Source organism: Emydura macquarii, unplaced genomic scaffold (assembly GCF_026122565.2).
Source record: "Emydura macquarii macquarii isolate MOO-44397 ecotype Brisbane River unplaced genomic scaffold, CSIRO-AGI_Emac_v2 contig_2768, whole genome shotgun sequence".
NCBI classification, from domain to species: Eukaryota; Metazoa; Chordata; order Testudines; family Chelidae; genus Emydura; species Emydura macquarii.
In genome coordinates, this window is record NW_027132905.1 from 45,471,917 (window position 1) to 45,499,140 (window position 27,224).

Consider the following 27,224-nt stretch of genomic DNA (forward strand, 5'->3'; position numbering starts at 1 on the left):
AGGAAATGCACCTCATCATTGGAATATATGGAAACAAACAAAAATCAGACATTAAAAAAGTCTGACGGTAAACTCTATTTTGAAAAAAATAACCTTATAACCATGCTGAAAATCCTCCACTGCTATTAATTTCAACAGAGCTGCATTTCTTGTGGCCTGACCTCAAGAGGCAAAATGTCTAGTGACAACAGCAGGGGCCTCTAAGTAAAAAAATTTGAGTTCCATTGACTTAGCTATTGGCCAAGTCACGCAATTTCTGTACTTCTGTTTCCCTAACTGTAAAATAAACAAAATAACCACCTCTGTAAAGTGCTTTGAGATCCCTGGATGAAAGAGTTTTTATTATTACAGTAACCATTAAGCATGTAGCTAGCTGCCTGTTTGATATTCTTTAATAATCTCATAATCTACAATAATTGTAAATAATAGTCCCCTATGTAATTCTAACTTACTTGTTTGATTTGTTTACTCATTTCCATTTAAAATAAGGTTTAAAAATTATTTTTCTGGCTACTCTAAATCTTATCCCATTATTTTAAGTTATATTTTTGTAAAGTACTATTTGTGCTCATGAAAATCACTTAAAATTTGTGTAAGTTACCAATTGTAATATTCTTTGGTTATACATTTGTAAAAGGCACTTTACAAAAAGATCAAAGTACTTTACAAAATGAAATTGTCCCCGTTTTCAATACATAGGAAAGGGAGGCAGAGAGAATAAATGACTATCAAAGTCACCTGGGAAGCCTGTTGCAGAGCTGGAATGAGGAGCTGAGGGGTGTTTTGGAGGGTGAGGGAAAAGAGAAGGGTGAGAAGAGGCAGCCTTCAAGGTCCTTCCATTTATCTCATCTTGTCTTGAGTGGGTTTCCAGATCTGCATGCCTGTATGGTAGTTCACATGAGGTCTCTATTGCTCTCTCACCCTTGCAGTACAGTTGTTAAGATCAATCAATACTGGATTTTATACACAAACTAACAGCTTTACTTCTTCTCCCATCCCTTTGTGATTTAGGGGGTGATGTATTCATATGTGGCAGTTACATCAAACCACTGTTTGCAAGAGCCTCAAGCAATTGCATTTAAACCCAACAGTGATCCATCAGAAAACAGATAACACCCCTCAGGGTAGCCAGGTGGATGGGTGAGTAAGCAGAAAGCACCACATAACACCCAGAGACATCATGCACAGCACAAAGAAATTTGCAGACATGTAATACTGATTCACAGATAGCAGGCCTGGCGGTGAAAACAAAACAGAACACTCCCATCCTGCAACAGACTTCCTTCCGCTGCTCCCAACTATAAAATCTAATAAATTGCATGGTGAAGGCAGGAGGAGATACATTGTTACGAGTCACTGTTTGTCCAAAGAGCAGTAGCCATGAATCTATCTGATGGGCTGTGAAATCTGAAAGCCAGGTTCAGCCATGAGCACACAATTATCCCACCTTACTTGGAAACGGATGGTTTCTCACAATGGGTTCAGGTTTCTAGACCGCCTCAACCTAGTCAACTCTGACACACAATTGTACCCTCTGGGTGCTGCACTTCACATGTTGGTTTAATATTCATGAAGAGCATTATAGTTTACTGCTTTCAATAATGGTTCTAATGGACTCAGCAAAGAGTTCTCCAAAGCCCTGGGTTCCATTCCAAGCATTGTTGTATAGCCTTAACCTCTTTGCCTCAGTTTCTCAATCTGTAACATGGGAGGAACTCATAGGTGGGTTTGAGGCTTACTAAACATTTATAAGCCTTTTGAGATCCATGTTTTAAAGTAACTATAGGTGGCAAACTATTGTTCAATCCCACACAGTTCTCATTTCTGGTGACTGATTTCAGTTTCATTCATTCATTCATTCAACTCTGTCTAGGTATTCTGCCACTAGGTTTAATAAAGTTTATGGCAGGATACAGTCCTGAGGCCCTGCATGAGCTGTCAGACAAAACAGGGAGACAAGGTAGGGAAGGTAATATCGGTTATTGGACCAACTTCTATTGTGGAAAGAGACAAGTTTGGAAGCATACACAGAGCTCTTCTAGAGGGAAAGGCAGCACCAATGAAAAAAGGGGGGAAAAATATAAAACTCTATGCATATTTTCTCAATCATTTAGGTTTGTCCTTAGAGCGAGTCTGGTAGTTAATCTGGGAATGAAAAGTTTTGACTTTTAGACCCAGTTGTGCCAGGCTGTTGTGATGCCCTATGGCAATTCATTTCACCACCCTATGCCCTATGTTTACCCCTCTAAAATAGAGGCCTAGTTCCTGAGGGAGGTGTGTGTGTGTCAAGTGCTTTGAGTCCCTCAGATGGAAGGCTGTATTGACGTGTCAAGTATTCAATCATTGGGACTCTTTGAACAAAATAGCTTTCTATAGAAAGAACATGAAAATTATAGCTAAAAGATGACAAATGGAGGTTACTGGTACCTTGAAATTCCCTATCCATATTCTGAATGTGCACCCAGCCCCCGAGTCCTGAGATTCTTAACAAGCAGAGTCCATTGGCCTGCACATGCATTATCGCTCTACTGGTGCTCCAGGCTGAGGGCTTCAGAGGCAGGGTGGGCCAATTCCTCTCCAGTTCCTCCTCTTACCGCAAATCCAACAGGATCAGAAGAAGAGGGATGAAGGGCAGGTAGTGGAATACAGAGAGGGACTACACATCTCAAAGAACTTCCAATTACAGGTAAGTAACTCCATTTCTTCTTCAAGTGCTGGTCCTTACATGTATTCCACACATGGGTGGCTGACAAGCAGTATTCAGACCAGAGGAAGGTGCAAGGATGACAGCCGTAAAGAGGCCTAAAGAACTGCAGTCTGCACCACTGCATCTGCAATGAAGGCATGAACTAACGCATAATGTGTGAACGGAGATCCAGCTCTGCATATTTCTGGTAACGGTAACTCCTGTAGAGATGCTGTAAAAGCAGCCTGTGCTCTCATGGAGTGTGCCTTTACCTCATCTGATGGAGGGATATGCACTAATTGGTAGCGCATGATGATGCAACCTAAAATCGATTTAGAGATTCTAGGAAGATATTGTTTGTCCTCCTAACTTTTCTACTGTAGCAAGAAGTAGTCTAGGCATTTTTTTGATTGGCTTGGTCTGTTGCCGATAGAATGCTAGGGTACATCCGACATCTAAGGAATGAAATTTTTTCTCTTGAATGGAAGCATGGGGTTTTGGGAAGAAAACAGGTAAGCGGATAGGTTGGTTGCCATGAAATTCAGAAATTGCCATAGATAGGCATTTAGGAGGAAGGTGAAGGGAGAACTTCTCCTTGTGAAAAATGGTATGGGTGGATTGACCACGAGTGCTCCCATCTCACTCACCCCTCTGGCCAATGTAATAGCAATGAAAAGTGTGACCTTCATGGAAAGGTGGGATATAGAGCATGTTGCTAAAGATTCAAATGATAGCCTGGTGAGTATTGACAGGACAAGACTGAGGTACCATTGAGATGTAGGCTTGACCACGGGTGGAAAAGTCCTGACTAGGCCCTCCATGAACCTTATCTGGTGGGTGAACAACAATGGAACAGTTGTCTACTGGAAGAAGGAAAGCATTGATTACTGCAAGATGATCCCACAGTGAGCTAATGGAAAGATCAGAGTTCTTCTGACAGGAGACCATCTAAAATGACTGAGATGTCTGCAATCTGAGGAAGACTGATTGCGCTGTGCACAGGAAGAAAAACTATCTCCACTTAGCAAGGTAGCAGCTCCTAGTTGAATCTCTCCTTCTCTGAATAAGAATGGCTTGGACAGCTTCCAAACATGAGTCTTCTAGAGCTGATGCCCATCCAAAAACCAGGCTGTGAGGAGAAGTGGGTCTGGACTGGGTATCTGTTTTTGTCATCTTACTGAGTTAAGATGATCTGGGAAAGGTCAGATTGTGATAGGAGGACAGGCCAACATTCTCAGAAGTGCCAAGAACCAAAGCTGTTCAGGCCAGTTGGGTGCTATGAGAATGACTCTGGCCCTGTTGTGATGGATCTTCCTCAAGACCTATGGTAGCAGAGGGATGGGCAGAAAAGCATATCTGAGTTGGTCTCTCCATGACAGTAGGAGAGCACCATCCTGGCAGTTGCGGGCCATACTTGCTTTGGAGCAGTACAGAGGAAGTTTCCTGTTTGGGACATGAAAAGATCCCATTGAGGCATTCCCCACTGAGTAAACATCTCACTCAGGATGGAGTTGTCAATTTCCCACTTGTGGTCTGCAGAGAAGTGCCTGCTTAGGTTGTCCACTAGAGAATTCTGAACACCTGGTCAATATGTGGCTTGGATAGTGATGAGATTTCTGAGGCAACAATTCCAAAGCATGTCTATCAGATTGGGAACACTCATGTATGAGGTTTGGAGCAGAGAGGGTTCCTGTGTTACTGAAGTAGATTCATCCTCTGGTGTGGTAATGACCCTCAGGAAGACCGGACCCTAAAGAGGGGATTGAGAATAAGGAAGGAAGAGATCCTCTGGCAAGACATAAGCGTCCATATGTCCTGGTGTTCAGTGTGTTCCAGCTGATAGTTCTGATGCATTCCAAAGCATTGTAGATGGCCAGTCCTTCGAAGGGTAGGTCAGTAATGCAGAAGAGTCAGGTCCAGGACTCTTGGATGGTGCTGGTGGATGCCGATCTTTCTGTTCAGGAGTTGTAACCACCAACAGAACTGATGGATTCTTTTTCTTCTGTGTTTTACCCTCCTGCCTGGGGGTCATGAGCAGTTCTGAGCTCTTTGGATCCACACACAAAGGCTCACCCAACCTGGACAGGACCAAGGAGGGATCTCTTCTCTTAGGAACAGAATGGGACAGGAATCTGTCCTTGTAACTATGAGACCGCTCCTTACTCTCCGATAAAGTCCTGGATGACAAGTCCTTGGTCTTAACAGCTCTAGACTCCGCTCCCAAGCTCGTACTTGGAGGGGCACTGCTTGTCAATTGGGGCTGATGTACAGGGGGGTCTCCCTAGCCTAAATCAGAATGAGGTCTCACAGCATTCTCCACGAGGTTTTTCCTCAACAGATGCTCACAGACTTCATCTGTTCACAGGGAAAAGCAGCAGCAGATGCTGTACTGTGCAGAAATATGCATCTCACCCAAACAGAGGCAGCATTGGTGGTGTCACTCAAGGAGAAGGAGCAAGGACAAGAGACAATTTTTGAATCCTGGGACTCTGGGCATAGTCCCAGACCATGAGGAGGGACTCCCAGCAAGTGGGGGGGGGGGAGCAGAGGAGGGGAGACAAGCTATATGATAAAAACTAATGATGCTAATATAAAAATTATTTACAATATCCATTTACAGTCCTCAAGAAAGAAGCTGGAGAAATCTGGACACAGAGGATTTCAACTCAGGCCATGCAGTGGTAAAAAAGGAACTGGAGAGACATCAACCTGCATTATCTCTTACACCCTCTGTCTGGAGCATGACAGCAACTGCACATGTACAGGCCAAAGTACACTATTTGTTAAGAATCTTCAGACTCTAATGGCACACATGTATACCTACGTGTGAAGAACACATGCACTCAAAGAAGAACCCATCCTTCCTAAACAGGGACAGCTGCATGTAATCTAATAAAACTGGAGGGGACCCCGTCATGAAATCTTTCATCCTTCACAAACTGCTTATGGAGCACTAGTGTATGAAGATACTACAGCAGAAAGTTTTGGCACATTTGCCAAGGGAAAGTCCATACCATACCTGCATTCTTAGAAGGGACAGTATTGTTTGTTGAAGTCCACTCCAATGATCCCAGCTATCCAGAGCTAAATAAAACCCACAACAAAACAAATCTGTTAAGCAGCCTATGTTCATGTACTACTACAAGTATCTCTAGAGAATGGAGCAGGGGCTTCCATCTGGTGAGAGGAAAGCAAGGCTCAGAGTCCTAGTGAATGGGGCCTCAGCCCCCCAAACTAACTTGTCTCTCACAATAGATGTTTTCTCTTATGTGGGGGAAAAAAAAACCAAGGCAGAGTTTCCAAAGTTAAGCTGGACTTTTGCCAAAAGCCTGCAATCCAGACAATAGGGTCCTGAACCATATTTACACTGATCATATCCTTCACTAGGCATTTTCATTGTTTTACGCCTTAATTACTGGAAGTGTAAAGGTGCATATTTGTACCTGACCTTCCAGTTCCTGCACATACAACCCCCCCCTCTTCAAGACCCTTCATGGTCATTTATTTGTTCCTGCTTCAAATACAGCCTCATATTATATGAGGTTATATTTGCAGGTAGGAACATAATCTCTAGAGTCCTGTTCTACGTACCTCCCCTCCCGCCCCTGCTTGTCAAACTCCCCCCATCAAACAAGAATTCTTAATGTCCAATCTTATCTTAAAGTTTTTCAGGGTCCAGGCAGGTGTACACATTCCTCAGGCCTTGTTTTTTAAACATTTTTATTCTTACACACATTGGTTGATAGGGCTAACATTTAAACAAAACTGCTAAATAGCATATGTTCTGTGTTAAGTTGGTAGTCTTTGCCTTATAAACTTCCAAAAAGATTGCTGTAATGGTGTTAAAATCCCAGTTCAAAAACTGAACCCAAAGAAAGATACTCATGGTGGCTGGCAGGAGTTGTTGCAATTGTAGATGCATGACTATTATGACAGCCTATGCTTTCCCAGTCATATCAGTAAAGAGACAGGAGCTTGTCATTTTCACTCAGACTGCTGACTTGTAAGAATGAAAGCAGCAGCGAGAGGGGATGGATGAAACCAAGATGGCAGAGTGTCATCCACATATATGGTTGGGTACCATCTCCAGCATCTTGCATAGTTTGCAGGTTCTCACTCAATGATATAACTGGGATTTTAACACTATTGCAACACTTCATTTGGAAGATTGATGGCAGGTGGAAAGAATGAGGTATTTCCTAAAGAAACAAAATCTAATTTAGGTGGCAAAGGAGAGGAGGAAATTTGGCACCTTGTGGGCCATTCATCTGTGACAGCATCTTTTCCCAGCACTCTGGAACCTCAGCTGAATATGGAAATATCTCTGCTTTGATTGCATGAATTTATTTGGCCTTTGGCCATTTGGCCCTTTAGATAGCAGGCAAAACATGCCCTAAAAACACAATAAAATGACTTGAACGTCAAGCAACTAGTGAATGGAGGAGGTGAACAGTAGGGAAGGCCCCAGGCTACCACTGAGCTCAGCACTCCCCAGCAAGGGCATCTGCTAATCAGTGGGAATCAGTTTTTAAAAATGGATAGCAAAAAAAACCCTGGCTAAGAACACTGTTAAGTGAGCTGTAATTCAGCACAGGAAGCTCCACCTTAGCAAAGTTTACCTGAGTTGTTCATCTTTGCTGTGTGACTCATAAATGATGCATCATAAATTGTTATAGTGAGACAAGCTGAATCTATCCTAGAAAGTAAGCTCTGACACAGATGCCCACTCATGGTTTACAGGACCAGAAGAGTGTCATATTGAGTATGATTAGGCTGCTGGCATAGACCTCTTCAGCAGGAGTCTATCATGCTTTCTATGTCATGTGTTGAGTAATGTGATTCAGCCCTGTCAATACGAGAATCCAACCACTATTCAGACATTCAGCTGAGACAGAAATATGGAGCCTGCATTTTAAAAAGTGCTACAAAACTATAAAAAGTGTTAAATACAACATCTAATGAGTTATTTGAAGCATCTTTTCAGTAACAAATCTAACCCCTTCACCCTGAATGCTTTACAACTGCAAGCAAAGTAAGCCACCTAAGTAGCTTTTAGGGATTAAAGGGTTAAACATCTCAAGCAGCTTACTTGAAGGATGCAGAACTGGAAAAAAGTCTCTCTCCTTGGCTCAAACCTTTTACAGATCCTCTTCTTCTCCAGCCTCTACCACCTACCCACAAGCACCTTTCAGTGTTTAGCACTTTGTTTGTTTGTTTGGCAACATAAAAACGTAATATGCAACTTTATAGGAGGAATAGACGCAGACAAGCAATGTGTAAAAAGAAAAAAGCACTCAGTTGAAGAGAAGCTCTAGCTAACATCTCCATCCCTCCTCAACAACTACCCTAAATCCCATGGCAATAATCTCTCTTCTCCTCAGTTTACACTGTGGGTTTATTTTTAATACTCTAACACCCAGCTAGTGTCTCTAACCCAGCCAGTGTGTTTTTGCAGCTCAGCTTCGTCCTCCCTAAGGGACCTGCTTTCTTTAAGAACCAGCACGACATTCCTGTTGCTATAGGAACAACAGTGGTGTAGTCCCCAAGGTTTTAACAATGAAATCCAGGTACCGTACTTACTAGCTATACGGCTTCTGTTTTCCAGCTCGACCACATAGCAGTGCGTTATACAGCTAAGCACAATTTAAAAATAAAATTTGCTAAAAAAGGGAAATACTGTATTTTTACAAGGATACCTTTAGCTAAACCCATCACTGCAAGATACATTCAAAGAGAATGGAGATTTGGCAGAAAGCCATCAATTCACAAATTCAAACACAAGAAGCTTAATGAGTCGAGTCACTTTAGTATTTGCTGCAGTGGGGGGAGAGGAAGTTGTGTACAATAGATCAAAAATAGATAACTGAGAAGAAAAAGGAGACCAACATCCTTCCAAGCATGTAGTTATGGATAGAAATTGCTTTGCTATTTAGATCTTCCAAGACTTCTGAGCCCATGAAGAAAAACCTTGAATCTTAGTTACAAAATATTGTGAAGTGGTGAAAGAGGAATAATTTACACTTATAAAAACTCTACACTAATGGTCTAAACATTATACAGTCACAACACTGTTACTTGCTGCATTTAGGACTGTAACTGTAGAATAATGCAGTCTTTTTTCCTCATTAATGTAAATGGTGGTGGAGGAAGGGAGGTGGGAGACATGAAGCTCAAGAAAACCTAGTCAATGAGTGGAGAAATCTGGTGTTTTCATACTGTCATTCTTTTTTTCCTGATATAAGACATCTCATTCCATATTTCCATCTCTTCCAGTAATACTTCAACTTTATCTAGCACGTTTCAAAAAGATAAATACTTTGCAAACATTACTTTAACCTCACAATATGCCTGTGAAATAAGGAATACTTCTCATGTTTTACAGATCGAGACACTGATTTTAAGGAACTTACCCAAGGCATCAGAACAGTCAGTGCTAGAGCTGAGAATAGAACTCAGCTGGTGTGTGGACTCTTAGTCCTGTACTCTAACCATGAAACACTCCCTCTTCATAGCTACTGGTTCATGCTAAGGAAGCAGCACCTAGAGAGATGTGCCTCAATTATAGTCAAAACTTTGATAGAGGAGGCTACCTCCTGCAGACTCCTCATGACCCTCATTTTGCAGGGGACTGTCACATGGTTTGCACCCTCATCCTTGATTCTCTTTGCAAGTGGTTCCCACTATGCTTATGTCAGTTCACCACAGTGTCTTTTATTTACAATGTCTTATGAAGCTTTATGTCCCATCACCAAGCATCAACATGCTCCTTAAGCACATGTTGAAAGGGTGGGGAGAGAGATTTCACCTCTGAGATCCTGAGCTTCTTTGGCCTTCCTTTCAGCCTTCCCCTCTCTCTTGGAACCGTCCCCAGCTGGCAAGCTAAATCTCCTTGTTAACTGGTTAATCACCCAGTCCTAATCAATTATCTCCCAATTTGGGTCATTTAGGGGTGCTTATCAAAGTGCACAGACTGGTGAGCCATCCCTAAGCTACCCCCACTATGGCACAGGGACTGAAATGAGGAACTCAAGCCTGATTGCTAAAATTCATCACACCCACAGCTACCTTCATAAAACTATTTGCTATATCCATGCACATTTAGTTGTTTATAGCAATGCTTAATTTGTGCCAGGGCTTGCTAGGGTTGAGCCCCAGCACCTCTAGGCTTGGCAGTATATAGCCCCAATATCTCTGGGCTTGCTGCTTCAGTTATCAAGGTTAAAAATACTGCTTAAACCCCAGCACTTATTTTATTACATAGTAAACACTGGTTTATAGCATTCAGGGCAATAAAATTATGAACAACCAAGTCAATATTGTCAGTTGCATGGTATTTGGTTTGACAGTTGCTAGAATAACAATTGTTAACAGACGACTGGAACAAGTCATTATTGCCTGACTTGCACAGAGAAATACAACTAAAATAAAACTAAACCTGAAGCTTGCACAATTTCCTATCAAGAAACAAAATTCACCTTTATAGCACATGCAATGAGGTGCCTCTCAAGGGAGCAGCAATCACAAATGTAAAACAAGGTAAAAGCAACAGATTTTGATCTGTTCTTTTCCTCTCGGAATACAAGAGCAAACTGCAGAAAAATTTCGGAGTCTATTCCTTCAAGGTTATTTTCATTTATACATAAATATAAAAATAGATAAATAAATGGGAATTTTAAGGTGTTTCTTGATTAAAGTTAGAGATATTAGCTTGTATTTCTGACAGATCCTGTAATCCCCTAAAGCCTTTTGCTGACTATCAAGGCTGTAATTTAAACTTCAGGTTTTATTAATAGTGGCTCATTGGAGGTTTATGACGAACAGTTTTGTATTCAGCAGGGCCTACTGCAAGCTCACTCTCTCTGAAACACTGTCTTGCTGCTGCAGGTAAACACAGCACAAGACTAGACACCTTGGTTATAGAGTGGGTCCCAAAAGACACAAAAATAGCCTCACTCAAATGAACTGACAGGTCCTTATTACAAAATTTACCAAGGAGGGCAGAGGGGAGGGGGAAGGAAAACCTCAGTGATCTTGTCCTAGGTGAATGAGTTGCAACCCGGCTAATTGTCCTAGGAGCGCATTTCATGGGTACAGACTACTCCAAACAAACACAAACTGCAATATGATTGAGACTGTGTGACCTACTTACAGGATTGTGTACATCTCCTCTGCAGTCTTTTCTAGCACAGCTACAGGAAGCCCTGATTAAGTACCTCTGCCATCTAGAAACCTTAGTTTACAATTACCTGGAAATAAAGAATCCCAAAATTGTATATGAACAATTATTTCACAACTGATACGGACTCCAAACTCGCTGCTCTGTCAAGATCCATAGATTTTTTAAGGCCAGAAGGGATCATTGTGATAATCCATCACAACTCTTGGTAAACTGTTCCAATGATTAATTATCCTGACTGTTAAAAATTTGCACCTTATTTCAGTCTGAATTAGTCTGGTTTTAGATTGAAGACTCCTCCACTATAAAATTTCTGTTCCCCATTAAGGTACTTACAAACTGATCACATCACCCCTTAACTCTCTCTCTTTTGATAGAGCTCCTTCAGTCCCGCTAGAAGACACGTTTTCCAATCCTTTAATCATTCTCCTGGACCTCCTCTGAACTCTCAATTTATCAGCATTCTTCTTGGACTGTTGACACCAGAACCGAACACAGTACTGCAATAGTGGTTGCACCAGTGCCAACTCCAGAGGTAATATAACCTCCCTATGCCTGCTTGACAGCATCACATTGGGAACTCACATTCAGCTGATTATCCACCATGACACCCCACCCCCCAAGTTTTTTTCCCCCAGAATTGTTACTTCCCAGGATCAAGTCCCCCATTCTCTAAGCATGGCCTATATGCTTTGTTCCTAGACATATCATTTTATGCCTGGCAACATTAAAAACGAATTGTTTGCTTGTAGCCAGTTTACCAAGCAATCCACATTGCTCTGTAACAGTGACCAGTCCTCATTATTTACTACTCTCCCAATCTTTGGGTCACCTGCAAACTTTATCTGGGGTGATTTTATGTTTTCTTTCAGGTCATTGATAAAGATGTTAAATATCACAGGGCTAAGGACCACTCCCTCCAGGACCCCACTACAAACACACCTGCTCAGTGATGGTTCCCCATTTACATTTTGAGACTTATCCATTGATCATTTAATGTGTGCCACATTGATTTTGTATTGTTCTAGTTTAATTAAAATGTCATGAGGTACCAAGTCAAACAGCTTACAGAATTCTAAATATATTACATCAAACAGTACTAGCTTTTTCAATCAAACTTGTAATCTCATTTTAAAAAGGTGTCAAATTAGCACCACAAAAATCTATTTTCCATAAACCCATACTAATTAATTAATTACTCTCTTTTGATTCTTGATTAGTCAAGTCTTATATCGGTGTTCCATTATTTTGCCTGAAATCGAGGTCAGGCTGACAGACCTATAATTACCTAGGCCATTCTGTTTACCCTTTAAAATATTGACACTATCTTTCTTACACTTCTCTGGAACTTTCTTAGTGTTCCAAGTATTACTGAAAAAAATCAACATTAACAATACAGAGTGCTTGTCAGTCAACTCTTTCTAAACTCTCAGATGTAAGTTATCTGAGCCAGCTGATTTAAACATATTTAGTTTTAATAGCTGCTGTTTAACATCCTCCTGAATTACTGTTGCAATGGAAGATATATCATCATATGATGACATCATCTGGCTTCTTCCAAAATACAGAACAATATTTATTGAACACTTCTGCCTTTTCTGTATTATCACTGACAATTCTACAACATCCCTCTAATAACAGAGCTGTACTATTATTAGGATTCTTTTTGTTCATAATATACTTTGGGCATGCCTACACAAACACTTACTGAGCTCCACATTGAGGTGTAAGTCTACAGTGCTCCAGTTTTCTCCACCCTTCATGTTATAGATAGGTGCTTATGGAGACTAGTGTGATTTGGTGATCTTTAGCAGACACCAACTAGTACCACTTCTTGTGCTTTATCAATTAGAATGCTGATCCATAAGCATTCAAGATCATTTGTTTCTGGTGACAACTCACATGAAAGTATACAAGTACAGTTTAATATTTTATTCCATTTTGTACTGCTGGATTATACTGTACGCAAATTAGATATCAGGACCGATATTAAATTCTTGTAGTTTTTAAAAAAAATTAAATCATTCAGGACCTAGGAACTTCTAGTCTCAATAGCCTCCACTGACCTTGGGAAAATCACTTAACTCTCTGCCTCCATTGCATGACAGCTAAAATGGGGATACTTTCTTCCTTGCTTCACAAGCATGCAGAGATTTAGTTAATGTCTGTACAACAGTTGAAGAGTTAATCTCCAAGGGGAATAGGCAGAAGGGAGGAGGAACCAGGAGTTTGTCTCAAACCCCTAAGAATTACATGCCTATTGGCTAGCTCAGCTCTCACAAATTCCAAGTATGATACATAATTATTCTACAACATGCTTAAATTAGAGATACAAATACTAATTTTGTCTGCCTCTCTGATTCTACTGTCATCTAGAATGCTAAGACTCCTGTTGGCTTTAACACATGGCTTTAACACATGCTGTGGAGAAATTGGGCCATGAATTCCAACCCCTTCTGGTCTGTCTGCTGAGGGAAGGAGATGGTATAGATAGTATGGGACAATTCAAGTTGAGAGTTACCTTTCTTCTGTCCCATTGCTGGAAGAAAATATCAGGACATCTTCTTGGCTGCCAAGTCTTTGTAGGTGGGCCCAAAAAATGTATACCTCTCCCTTATTTGTGCTTAAGGCAGGGTCTGCAAAGGCTGAAAAAAGGTATGATAAGGAAGATCCCATGAAAGAGAAGAGGAGGAGGAGAAGAGAAGAAAAATTCCTTTAAGCAGTTTTGAAGAATAAATTACAATTTAAGTACCTCATTGTGTGGCTAGAATAGAAGTTTTCAGCAAGAAATACTGCCATCTAGTGGAGAGGGAGCCTCCCTTAAGGGGTTGGATTTTAAGTAAGCCATTCCAGTCTTTGGGATTTGTATCAATTTATTTTTGAAGCCTCCATAGTAAACGCTTCCTTTTTCCACCAACACTAAATATGACAACAGGAGATAAAGATGTCTGATATGACTTCTGACAAATTCATCACATCCAACATATACTCTTAAAATGATACCACAGAAGAAACCAAGGGCAACACTGTGGTAACATACTTAAGTGCGATAGTTTATCTGGTCAAATTTAGTCCTGGGATGGCCAAAGTCTATCTAGACCAATAAATTTTACAACACCAATGTCAGTATGACAGATTAGAGCTTCCTCTTCATTCCTCAAAGCAAATGAGAGTTGGTTAGGACTCCTGATTTACTGAACTCCTATTCTCCATACTACACACTTTTACTTAACCTCATCATGTTCAAATTTGCAATCTCATAGGAGAATCCACTTGGTATTGAGGGAATCTCCCCTTTCTCTCTGGCTACCAGCCATTATCTCTTCCTTTCATTCTGTTTTCTCCTCTGAAAAGGGGAATCTTCTCTGTGTGTGGTCAGGTTGTCAGTCTAATTAAAAGTTGAAGGGGGAAAACGGACTGGTTAGGGGGATTTGGTCTTCTAGCAAAGTCAGAACTGGCTCTCATTTGATCACAGCGAATGCCAGTGAGGAGAAATCTACTTCCAAGAGAGAAGGGATGTGGCCAGAGATTCCTGGGATTCAGCAGGAACTATAAAGGAGGTTAGCTGCAAAGAAGTCAGTCACAGTATCTGTTCCAACATGAAACAGAGGTTTCATTCATTGAAAGATTTATGAAGTTCCTAGAGTTACATTACCTGCACTGAGTATATGTTATGCCTAGAGGAAGGCCATGAAGTAATTGCTGGGTTTTTTTGTTTTTTTGGTTAAAGAATGAACATGCAGGTTTAAAACCGAAGAGCAAGTTTATGCAGGTTGTGTTTGGAATTGTTTTCTAAGTGACTTAAATATATTAAATCTGAGCTTGATGCTATATTACATTCTGGGTTTTCTGGTAACAGGACTTGTCAACAACTTCCCCATCAAACCCAGATCTCATAACATTAACTTAATTGAGCCAGTGCAGAGCCCACCAAAAAGGAGTGCAGGAGAATGAGGCAGACACACACAGAACAGATTTATGTACTGGGATTAGATACCCACACTAGTGTCAGACAGTTTTTTCCCCTCCAAGACTCTGATAAAAGATTCAAGAGACCAAGAGCCAGCCCCATACCCAGTGAGTAAACAAAAAAATTAGGCAACCTGGTCATCCAAAGATAACAGTGCATCACCTAATGAAAACACCACACAAAATAGTTTAGCATACATCGAAACAAATATGAAGTTTTACTGCAACATGTTCCTCTCCAACATCATCATGTTTCACAGTTCTTTATGGAAACAGGAAAATAGTGTAATGTAAGCTAGAAACTTTGTTATTGAATCATTATGTGCAATGAACATTAAAACAGCTGTGACACGAAGCTATTTAGTGGACCATTTCACCCATCTGGGCCCTCAAAACTAATAGCCAGATTGGTCTATTGCATAAAAGATACTGTGCAATAAGGCACCCTAGCTCTTCTAAGAAGGTTTTGCAGCACAGAACTACAGAAATACAATATGGAACCCAATCAGATAAGCAGATTTCTCATATTGCTCAGCATTCAACCTCACTTTGCTGGCTCTGATCTACCTGAACTGCCAATACAGAAGTCCATTATTAGGCTAACATTCCACTCCACTCACACATGTGGTAAATGAGAAGGACAGAGTGGATGCTAAATGACTCCAGTTTTATTCTGTGTAGTCCCCTCACTTCAGTGAGATCAAACAATTGCCTGCAGGTACATTAATTAAAACATCACAAGAGATAAAAATTATTGTGTGGATAAGAAATCTATTTCTAGCTTTCCATCTTATTTCTACTATACAACAGCCAAACAATTTGGAGAATAGAGAAAACTCCTGCATCCCACGTTCCTCTAACGTTAAGATTAAATAAAAGCACTGTTTTATTTAAAAATAAACCTGAACATTAAATGATTCACCTTCCCAGTGCCCCTTCTAAAGCATTTCCTCTACCTCTTTTTATATTTATATGTACTGCCATAGTCTAAGACCTCTATGTTAGGTATGAGATAAACATATCTAACAGAGGGCCCGCACTACAAACAATTTACCTGTTTCTAGACACACCTTAGCTGACCAAAACTGAAAATTTTAGTCTAATTTATTTCTCACCACTGCAACTGTTTATTGTTTGACTTTGTATAGTCAGTTTCTGCTGATACTCTTGCACAAGTACCATGCTGCTGTGTTTGAGTTTGCATAACTTCAGGGAAATGTTTAAATTCCCCACTAAAGAAGTTTTAAATTTAAAAGTCATGAAGTATTTCCATTCATTATTTTTCTGTGAACAACCTTCACCTCCCCCCGCCCCCCACCCTTTTTTTTTTTTTTTTTTTTTTTTTTTTTTTTTTTTTTTTTTTTTTTTGAGTAGGCAGGAGAAGAGAGACACTACCACTCTGGGCACACACTACTTGACGTTGTCCATTTAAAAGGGAAATCTTTCTGCAAGATCATTACAACCAGACAAGTCTGCCCACAATGATTTTGAGAAAGGTAAAATGGTCAGTGACAGAAGGCAACTCATGATGTGCTAGCACTTCCTAAGAAATGGGAATGAACAAAGAAGAGTTGAGTTCACATTCTGGTAGGATATCGCCTTTCTATCTTTCCAGAAAAAGTGCACGAACTCCCATGAACTTAACACATAACATAGATCACAGATCGTTCCCAACTAGAGAGAGAGTGACAAAATTCAGACCACAGCCAGCTCAGGGAGATGAGCCACAGCACATATGGTAAATACAGATTCAGTGTTGTCTGGTGGCCTGCATGCCTGAAATTGTGTGGCCCCAAAAGAAGAAAAACAAGCAGGACCAAATACATTTATATGAATGAAGTGAAGGTACTGGGAGATCATGGACCTGCAGTCAATTGGGAGAATCTGGCCTTCCATGCTCTAAGAAGCCTCTCAATATTATTCATGAAAAGGTAGATGAGGTAATACCTTTTACTGAAACAACTTTTGTTGGTTTGAGAGAAGCATTTGAGCTCTACTAAAAGGTCTCACCCACCTTGTGTCTCTCATATCCCAGGACCAACTCAGCTACAATAACGCTGCAATGAATAATATTATTTATCATAACGCTGCTCATCCTAAAAGATCCCAGATACATCCAGGATTCACTTAAATCATCAGTGAGATGCAGCCACCTGTTTAACAGTGCATGGCAACATTCTGCCACAGTTTAGGTCAGAAAATGAACTGTGTATCTCTCAGACTACAAGAAGGATTTATGTAGATGGAATGTAATTACCCAAACATAAGGTTCTAATTCAATGTTTACCAAGATCATGCTCAAGGATTAAGCAGACACTAGAAGCCTGGCAGGCACAGGGCAAATGAATCCACCAGAATATGCAGATCATGACCAGAGTCATGAACAACAAGCAAAATGTGACAATTCTCTCCATCACAGCAAAGATCATTCAGCTTTTGCCTCTTTAGAGGCTGAAGACATACCAAATTATGACTGGCCAGTTTTCCATGGGCTGCAAACTACTACTGCAATTCTAATCAATTCAAGTAGTGCCTCCCCCCTTAATTTAAGTCCAAGTCAGTTCACTTATGTAGCCATTGAGAGAAAGACACGGTAGACAGATGTATGCTCTTTCTGATGATCAATCATTTTACCTGAGTTAGGGTTTCCTTTCTGTTCAACATGTACATCATCCAAAAAATCCATCAGACCAAAATGCCTCAGGGAGAGCATCAACTTAAAATTAATTTATTTAAAAAATGAGTTAAAACTAATTTCAGGTACTAGTTACCCTTCGCAACCTTCCCAATTGTTTTGCCAATTTGGGAGGTCGGGGGTTTACAGTCCTTTTCCTATTTCTAAAGATGTGTTTTTCTTTCCAGTGTTGCACTGTGAAAGCCCTATATAAACAGTAAAAATTGACAAGAGAACAGAAATTCTACAGACTGAAAGCACTGGTAAGTCATCCCCTTTGCTGGTACTTACCCTGATCAATAGAGTGCTGAGGAAGCTGGCTAAGTTGGCTATTCACTACACCAGCATACGTCCGCAAGAATTCTTCTTCACTGGCAGTCAACTGGAAATGTGCAAAAAATGAAAAGATGAATAGCAGGAGAGAGACTAGTGACAAATACCACTGCCTTCTTCATATCGGTCCACATACAATTTAAATTTAACTCATTTAAAGCTTCCAACTTCAATTAGCCCCAACTCTTCCCTTGATATCATAGTCTGTACTTACGATTTTTCAGAGCACCAATCCCATAACCCATACTCATTTTAAAAGTGGACTACCACAATAATGGATGGAGTGACTTTCCCTTTCCTCACTGTCTTCAGATTATATCTTCACTGTGCAAATCTATTTTTGGCTTAATCATCATCTCTGGGTAAATCAACAGTGCTCAAAACAATTTGGCAATAAAAAGACCACCCCTGGACTAAGCCAATGAAATTATTTCAGCAATTAGAAAGCAAAGGCTTATCTATATAGTGCTGCATTCCCCACTAGAGGGATGTAATTTTTTGTCTGCACTGGCATATCGCACACTAACCAGCCTGTATGAATCCTGCTCTGCTCTGCGGACCCCTTTTCAACCTCCAAACACTTTGCAGACCACCACATGCTACTAGTTTTATTTGAAATTGTAGATTTCCTTGGTGAGGATGTTATGATTTTCTTTTTCCGCGGATCCCCTGTAGTAGCCTCGTGAACCACCAGGGATTCGCGGATCACAGGTTGGGAACTACTGATCTAGTCTGACCTCCTGCACAAGGCAGGCCACAGAACCTTACCCACCCACTCCTTAACAGACTTCTAACCTATGACTGAGTTACTGAAGTCCTCAAATCATGGTTTAAAGACTTCAAGGTACAGAGAATCCACCAGCTAGTGACTCGTGCCCCAAGTGCCCCGAGAGTGAATTCCAGAGCAGGTGGCTCCTCCACTCATCTTAAAAGAATTTAATGGAATTTAACTCCGGGGACATGGAATGGGAACATTCCAAATTCCATGACAGCATGGAAAAATGAAGTGGTTAAGTTCTGATACTTTCTCAGAAATCCATTAAACTTACATTCGATCCCATCTTCCTAAGCATGAGCAGAACTCTCACTTTCTGCTGGATGTACATCTCCTCCGGACTCTTCCCGGGGACGCCCTCACGGTTCATTCCCCTCCTCCCAGTTCCTGGGACTCCTGAAGATGTAACAAAACCAGAATGAAGAGAACTGATAGTCAGGGTTTGATATGCATAATTGGAGTTCTATTTCCAAAACATCTATTTTTCACCAGAGGCCAAAATGCTTAATGAGTTGGTTTGACAACTGAGCTGGGATGCTTTGAAATCTAACTTCTGACTGGCGTGAGGAGATCTAAGTCACTCCTCTGTAAAGAGCAAACCGGACAGTGGATTTGGAAAATAAACCCATCACAAGTCTGGCAGCAGGAGTTAGCTGACCAGAGTTAGCACCTTCACAGCACTTGCTCCATTCAGAGTGGCTGGAGAAGGACACAGAGTAGCCATGTATCCGCTCACAGTAGGCATGTGAGATTAAATTATACAGGTAGAGAGCCCATGAGAGAGAGAGGGGCTCATCTAGTGCCCAATCCTGCAAGATTCTGGGCATCTTCATCTCATTTTCTCCAAAGAGTGAAGAATGCTCAGCAGCTCACAGCACTGGGCTTTATGTATGTAACTCAAACACAGTAACACATTGCTGATCACGTCACTACCAGTTCAATTAGCACCTGGTCATGACATTAAACCTAAGGGGAGAGGATCAGACTCAAGAAAAAGTAAAGAATCATCTCTACAATACCAATTGATTTAACCCACCAGCCCATGGACTTTTTTGTAATAACCATGACTAAAGATGGAGATAGGATGCAGTATGTATATCAGTCAAGTTTATTTTGCTCTGCAGCCAAATATAAATCAGGTGAAATTTATTCTCCAAGTTATTTTTCCTATTTTTGTTTTTATAATCTGAAAAAAATCCATACATAATCCCTTCTTGTAAATCACTAAAACTGATGTGTTGCTTTTCAGTAGGGAGTGGAGGGGAATATCTTAAAAGTTTCCTTCTTGAAATTACTTAATTGGTTATGTTTTCTGGCAGAAGAAAGCGCTTTATGGAATTAGCAGTTGGAGATTTACATCCACTGTGCTTAAATCCCATAATCTGGCACTTCTACCAACCCATACAGTAAATGTTTTCAATTATAATCCACAATTGCTATGAATATACACTGCACGCCAGTTCATTCAGAGTCAAGGTTCAATAAATACTTAACTGCAAATTGTTCTGAAAATTAAGATGCTTCACACAATATGTACTCATGAAATAGACTAGCAAACTAAAAGCTGCTGTGCACTGGCTCCAGACTTGTGTATCACAGAAACTTAAACCCTCACCAAGGAATCCCTTGATGGAAGTCTAAGCCTGATATTGCACCACACTGCACATCCAACAGACCAGTCCCTCAGTACTATCTTCTTCAATTAGTTTTCACTCTCAGAATCCAAGTTCAACTCTGTGCTGAGCAGTCAGCCTTGTGATTCCTGGCAGGTTTCAGTAATGCAGGGAACATATCAGGCACATCAAGACACTTTGGATAAAGATTTTGGAGCACCAGGTTTAGACAAGCTTTAAAAAGTCAGACCTCTCCTTTTCCCCTTGATGATAACTTTTAAAGAGGAAAAGTAATCAGGATGTGGAAAGAGTTCAAGTTACATATTGGCATTGCTGGATGACTTAGTAATAATGCAAACTTAAGCAGTAGCTGCGAGGGAGTAACCTCACCACCCATTTTATTTCAGTACTGCCAACATGCTGGTAAAATGCAGGTCTGTGATTTAGCTATAATTTCACCAACACTACTTGAAAATGTTCCCAGTGAGAGGTTCTGCACTGTGCTGATTTTGATGTAGATAGTTGTCTTTGAAAACGAGCAACGTATAAATATGCAATGTTTTCTTCGTTTATAATTTAGTCAACAAATGACTTGGGAGATGAAAAAAAAACAAACAATCCAATAAAATCATCAAAGTATAATGCTTTCTCTTAAAAAAGTAGAATAGTTTTGCCACTAAAAATGTCAGTAACTTTATACTGAAATGCCACACATTCCACTGTGTTCTCAATAGTGAAAAGAAAGTGAACAATGGAGAATAAATAAGCATGTCATGAGATAGGCAACAATCTAATTAAAGCATTTACTATAAATAACAGACAGTGTGAAAAATATGCAAGTGGTTCTGAATCACTCTCCATGGCATAACTTGCTAAGGGGGGAATTTAACACTAGTGAGAGGTGCTAGATTAGGAGCCAAGGAAATTCAATCCTATTTATCCAGTGAAAAAGTACAGAAAGCAGCAGCACAAGTTTCTCCCACGTTATCCCACCCAGATGCTTGATCTGCAGTACCCATCACTAGCATCAAAGTACTGCACAGGGAGATCTGTATTGCAAGATCCATAGTGGGCTTCACATAGTCTTCAGCTCTTCACACTTCTGGAGCCCCCCCCTTGAAATTTTTATGCCCCATTCCTTTCTCCTTCATTTTGTATTTATGATTTGAAAGCTCAATTAAAAGGAAGGGTTTTTTAAGAGAGCTGAATTTGTTAAGTAGCATGAGCGTTGCACTGCTGCATGGGTGAGCCAGCTAACACCCATTTTTGCTGTCCCAGCTTTTCCAATCTGTACAAGACAATCATACTACAAGCCCATACGAGCTAACAGCAGTGGAGCTGAGCAATGGCACAATTTAAGAATCAACAAACCTGTTGCCTAACTAGTAAACTCAGGCCATTAGGACTCAGTTACAAGCAATAAGAAAAAGACAGAACTGCAGTAATTTGAGGACTGGAAAGCCCACCTGCAATAATCACTGGGGAGTTCGCAATACTTTATTATACAAACTAACATGATTTTGAAACAAGTCTTATCTTCACATCATTCAGCTTAAAAAGTATGGATGTGGGATAGCTTTGGAGATCCATGGATGACATCGTAACTGGCTGGGCTGAGATCCAGAACCAAATGACATCATTCAGTGCAGTATCCTTATATTAATTCTCTTTTTAAAACATTCTGGAAACATCATACTCTGACATTTCTTTTCTCTTCTCCCAGTTATTGATTTTGGAGCCTTGTTGTAAATGGATTCACAATGCACTTTTGACATTTGAACCACACAAATTCTCATCAGGTTAGTTTTCAGAATATTGTGCTTGGCTATATGGATGCCAGGTTCTTTTAAAGGGCTATCAAACATCAAAACACATCCGTCTAGAAGTGCAGCCAGTAAAGGAACAAGCACCAATAGATTGACTGTTTCACAATCCACAGAAAGGGTCCTAATGTGGGTCAGTAGTTTGAGAAGGGTAAAACAAGCAAGTTCTTCAACATGGGGCCAATTTCATTCACTTCACATACCAATAATCTGGAAGAAGAAGACAGAGCAAGTTTATAGCAGGTCAGTACAGAAAGACGTTTCATCTACCCAGGGTGTCAAGTGTCCCTTCTTAATCTGAACCCACGAATGGGTAAATCAGATGTTTTAGTGGGGAGAAAGCAAGAAATCCTCCAAAAATTAAAGAGTTTATTCTTCTCACAAAAGCCAAAAATTGCTGAAAAATGCTAACACACAAGCAGATTAAAGTTGGGGAAAATTATATAAATTATTTATCAGTAGGTGGCACCATAACTAACATCCAGGGAGACACCACTTTTGCCCCACTCTCCCACCCAGAGAAGTCCCACATGCTTCAACAGCTTATTTTTAACAAACAAAGGGTGACAATTCACTTCACCACAACCTGAGAGAGGACAAAGAAAAAACAAAACAGGGAGAAAAACTGGAATGGGATGAAAAGGAAAGAGATACAAGAAGAAGGTTGAGAGAAATGGGGAGAAAAATATACTAAGATCAAGGACAAAAACCAAGAGAATTGTTATGAATACACCTATTCAAACTTCTGAATTTAGAATTACTACTATATGTTTGCAGCAGAGAAACTGAGTTGGTTTGATACCAAGGACTAAAACTGAGCAAAGAAAAACTTAAGCTGAATATCAAAAAAAGGATTCCTTAACAGTGAGATCTATTAGGCCATGCCAACACTGAGAAAAGGGTGCATTTTTCCAAGATAGCTAATGCTGTAAAATCCTAGTGTAGACAGGGCACACTGGAATTTTACTTTGACATAGTTGCCTGAGATATCTAAATTAGGATTTTACAAAATGTTAGCTCTTATATTATTCATTGCTCTTCAATGGATCCATTTTCTGTGGAGATGCAAGTTTGGGACTCCATAACTGAACTTTTATTAAAGAAATTTCAGCAATTCTGTTAGTTCAGTATTTTAGATATTAGTCCTCTTTGGGTTTTTTTTTTTTTTTTTTTTATTTTCATGAAGCAATTGTGCGGTTTTTCTTTTAAATAAAAAGCATCTATTTCTCTAGTAGTACAGCTGACTTTGGTTGAACAATATAGTGCAACTCTGACTTTCCCATCTAACTCTTCAGATATAGGTAGGGCTGTCAGGCAATCTTAACTACAACCATAGCTAACTTTTTCCATTATAATACCCTTTTTTCATTTGCTTATAAATTTGTCAAATATTAGACATTCATGCTGAATTTTTCCATGCCAGTTATTAGTCTACGTCTGATTTTAAAAAAAAAATCAGCTAAAATAGTTGAGCCATTGCTGAGAATGAGATTAGGAGAAAATATGTTGTTTTGCCCATTAAAATTCTTACAACTATTTCACTGGGAAGTTGTAGTGCCTCCAAGCTTTGGAGCAGTGACTTGAAATGTAGTAGGGGATGTTCCATGGTGTCAGGGATGTACCTTTTGTTGTCCCTATGAAATCTGGCCAAATTTGGACCAAAATATAAATTCCTGAAAATCACAGTATACACATGCTCAGAGAGGCTTGTTAGAGTTTGACAGCTAAATTTTCTTAAGATTTTTGTCTTCACTGAGCAAGCTCCATCCTTACACAGCTCTTAAGCAAATTGTGCAAGCGCACATACACATGAGTAACAAAATATTCTCCATTCTAGGGCTGCGGGGGCTGAGCAGATTTTTTCCTGGATCTGTTTCTCCCAACTGCCAGGGCTTGCTTTGGTGCTGGGAACCGAAACTGAGAGCAGGAATATAGTCGTTGTGCTCTCTTCCCTGTTTCCACCCTCCACAGCTGCCGCCCAGGCAATATGGTTCAACATGTTGGAATATTTTTCCCTGTCTCAGTTTCCTTTTTTAAAAATCTGAGGAAATTACATACAAAACAAAAACAACTTACCTGCTTCTAAAAGAAACCACACAAGATCAGATAACCCAAGTGTTCAGTCCTGATTAAAGATCACAACTGGAAAAAACTGGGAAGAAACTGTCCTGCAAAGATAAAATATTAAAGAAAAATATATAAACTAAAAAACAGCAAGACAGTTGATGATTTTTTTCAATCAGTCTTATACCATTGCATCTAGCCAATGTTTGTAAAAGTGAAGACCAGCTACATGAAGCAGGAATCTGTATAATACTGAAATAAGTATATAAAGGGTAAGTGATTAAATATAAAAATCAATCACTAATTAGGAATTCCCAATCACTGGTGATTAGAATATACTCAAGTCTTGCCTTCTCGCGGGGATGGGAGGTTGTTCAATTTAAGACCCATCTCTTTGGACAAGCCAGTAAAAATGGCAGAGTAACCAGGTGTAATATCCACTGGATAAAAACAAGCATGAGTCATCATCACTTAAAAATCCAGGGCAGGGTGGAAAATATAGTGCTTTTGGCCAAAATTTATGTCTTCAATTATGCATATGAAATTTGAATATGGCACTTAAATGATGAATCAAAAAACCCTCTTCTGCAAAGTAATTAATGTTTTAAAGAAACTTTAAACATCAGCTAGTCACATACTGATTACATTTTTTTTTTGACGGGTCAAGATGTGGGTACTTCTAAACCTATTTTATAATGACCATTAGGAACCAGAGGTTGAGTAGGATCTTTAACTACCCAACAATCGCTGCTCGCCAGAGTTCAAACACATCAGGGCTAGCTCAAGTGAAATTACTGGTCATCACAAACCTTCCATGTAACGTGGCACCTCAATGTAATTAACATCTGCTCAGGACAGCTCCACAACTTGAAGCACGTCAATCATCATTTACCATACAAACTGCCAGGTTTTAATTAAAAGTATCTGATTAGAAGAAATGATTTATGCACACCGGTACTACCCACTGAAATGAAACCTCCAGCATGGAGATCAGGGTTCTTGGTTAAGTCAAGAGAGACTGGGACTGAAATAACTGCAAGCTTCATCCACAGCACTTTACAGTGGCTCCTAGTAGGAAGGGCTGGCGTGGAGGAGCTATACCAACTGCTTTAAAAGACATTCATTTCACCTCTCCAGAAAAGAGAGAGAGAGAAGGAAAGTATCTGTTATGAAAGGACTATTTAAGCCGCACCTTTCTCCCCACTAATTAGTTCCCACTTTTCTTACCCCCTAAATATGCACTACAGCCCAATAACAGATCTACAGCACCGACAACAGAATCATTGACAGTGACTAATTGCTCTTTTAATTTTTATAGGCTTCAAAGGCATCCCACCCTTCATCATTACATACACATGGAACTGTGGGAACTCCTTCCTTAAAAAAAAAAAAAAAAGAAAAGAAAAGAAAAGATTAAAGCACAGGAACTAACCACTTTGCAAGTGCACTAATTTCTATTAACAGCCAACAACAGTACACTCTCACTTAGGATTAAAATGCCAGATCCTTCCAAAACGCTTTAAGTAATGGCAATCTATCTATGCATGCAAGGTCCATTCAAACAATCCATTACCAAATAACTCAGGGGAAAAAGGATACGTCAACATTTTCCTGACCAGACATTACCGTTACCATGTCACAAACTACAAAACCCACCTGAATTCAATCTGCAGTTGAGATTTGGTCTCGGTGTAAAAAGATTACAGCACAGCTAGTCAGAAGAGTTAAACCCTGGAGACCAGCTTCCAGAACAAGTGTGCTAAGTTTACAAGCCAGAAGCAGCACCACTGTGCAAGTGATTCAATCCTGGTTAGTTTCACTTTGTCACTTCAGCTAAAGGATGGGATAAGTGCTCTGTAAATAACCAGCAGAGGGAGGGTCTGCTTCTGCTGCCAAGGCCCTGGGGTGACTGGAGTAGATAGAGGGAAGATAATTTCACTATTCAAGAGGTGAGATGGGAAGGCTCAAGAGGTCCAGAGACTAGTCGAAAGTCACAGAGCAATATTTCATGGTACAGCCATGAATAGAACCCTATACCTTAAGTCCCTGCTCTAGCTCTGGACCATGCTTCCTCACAGATTTTTTTTTAAACTAAGAATCCTAAGTGTTCATTTTTAATGGACCCAAGAAATATGATCTAAAAATATTCTGCAACAGGATATTTTGCGGGTGGGAAAGAAGATGACAACTGAGGTCCAAAATACGAGAGAGCACACTTAGCAAGACAGCTGAGGAACAGCTGAGCCCCATCAGACCATCAGAGCACGTAGCTTTGCTCACCGTTTTAAATGTCCCAGTAGATCCATCTGCTCCACAATGATCCATCCCAGAGGCGTTTTGAGGTTGGTTAATTATCTGGTTCAATTAAGAATACTAGCTCAGAACTGTGCTATTTTACCTTTTTTTTTTTTTTTTTTGGGGGGGGGGGGGGGGTTGTGGGTCAAAAGGCAAATGCAGGTGGGAAAGGTCAGAAGGCTGTACATTCTGGTCCTACTCTGTTCTAAATACTTGACCCCATGGGTAGTCTATAAACACATGGCAACTGCTTTTAACAGCTTAAATACTGTCGGGGTTCATCCCCCTCCCCAGAAGCATCTCTGCAATTTCATAGGTACTGAGAATAGCTGCTCAGAGCTTCTCTTGCCAGTCAGTATCTTTTTTAGGGCAAGCTTCTAATTTTTCTTTCTATGGCTGAAAGAGGCCCATCCAAAGCCTCTTTCTCATTATATGCTAATGCAGGTGTGGATAAGGGTAACCACCGAAATGCATTGAATTTCACTGCCAATAGAATGTGGAAGAGCATACAGCCATTTCTCTGGTTTACACTCAAAATTGCCCCAAAGAACTTATTCATATGTTTCCAAGAAAGACTTAAGAACAGATAAGGACATGCCGGGTCTTTTATTCCACAGTTGATGCCTGACAGATTCTACAATGAGAGTTCAGGTTAGTTAACAGGACCAGGAGATGACAGAATGGAAGTTTTCCCATGCCAACATTTTCTAGGCATCTGCATTTCATCCCATCCCTGTCTCTCTAGCAAGGACAGTTCCCTACTGAATAATGTCACTTTCATAAAATGTTTTACACCCATAGATCTCAGAGTGTTGC

The 27,224-nt window shown here is 40.2% G+C and overlaps 1 protein-coding gene across 5 annotated transcripts in view; it reads right to left on the reverse strand.

The window, feature by feature from the left end:
* CTNNBIP1 (catenin beta interacting protein 1) overlaps positions 1–27,224 on the reverse strand; it is a 63,702-nt gene that overhangs the window by 17,451 nt on the left and 19,027 nt on the right. For 3 of the 5 annotated variants that reach the window (XM_067567362.1, XM_067567361.1, XM_067567363.1), the window contains 4 exons: positions 24,126–24,217; positions 18,888–19,009; positions 17,797–17,887; positions 13,384–13,507 (listed from right to left, as the gene is read on the reverse strand). In XM_067567362.1, coding sequence (XP_067423463.1) covers positions 13,384–13,507; positions 17,797–17,887; positions 18,888–18,983 — 311 coding nt within the window. In that variant the 5' untranslated portion in view covers positions 18,984–19,009; positions 24,126–24,217. Of the gene's footprint in view, positions 1–13,383; positions 13,508–13,614; positions 13,782–14,965; positions 14,995–17,796; positions 17,888–18,887; positions 19,010–24,125; positions 24,218–27,224 lie in introns of all 5 variants that reach the window. The other 2 variants (XR_010923506.1, XM_067567365.1) reach the window with 2 other exon arrangements.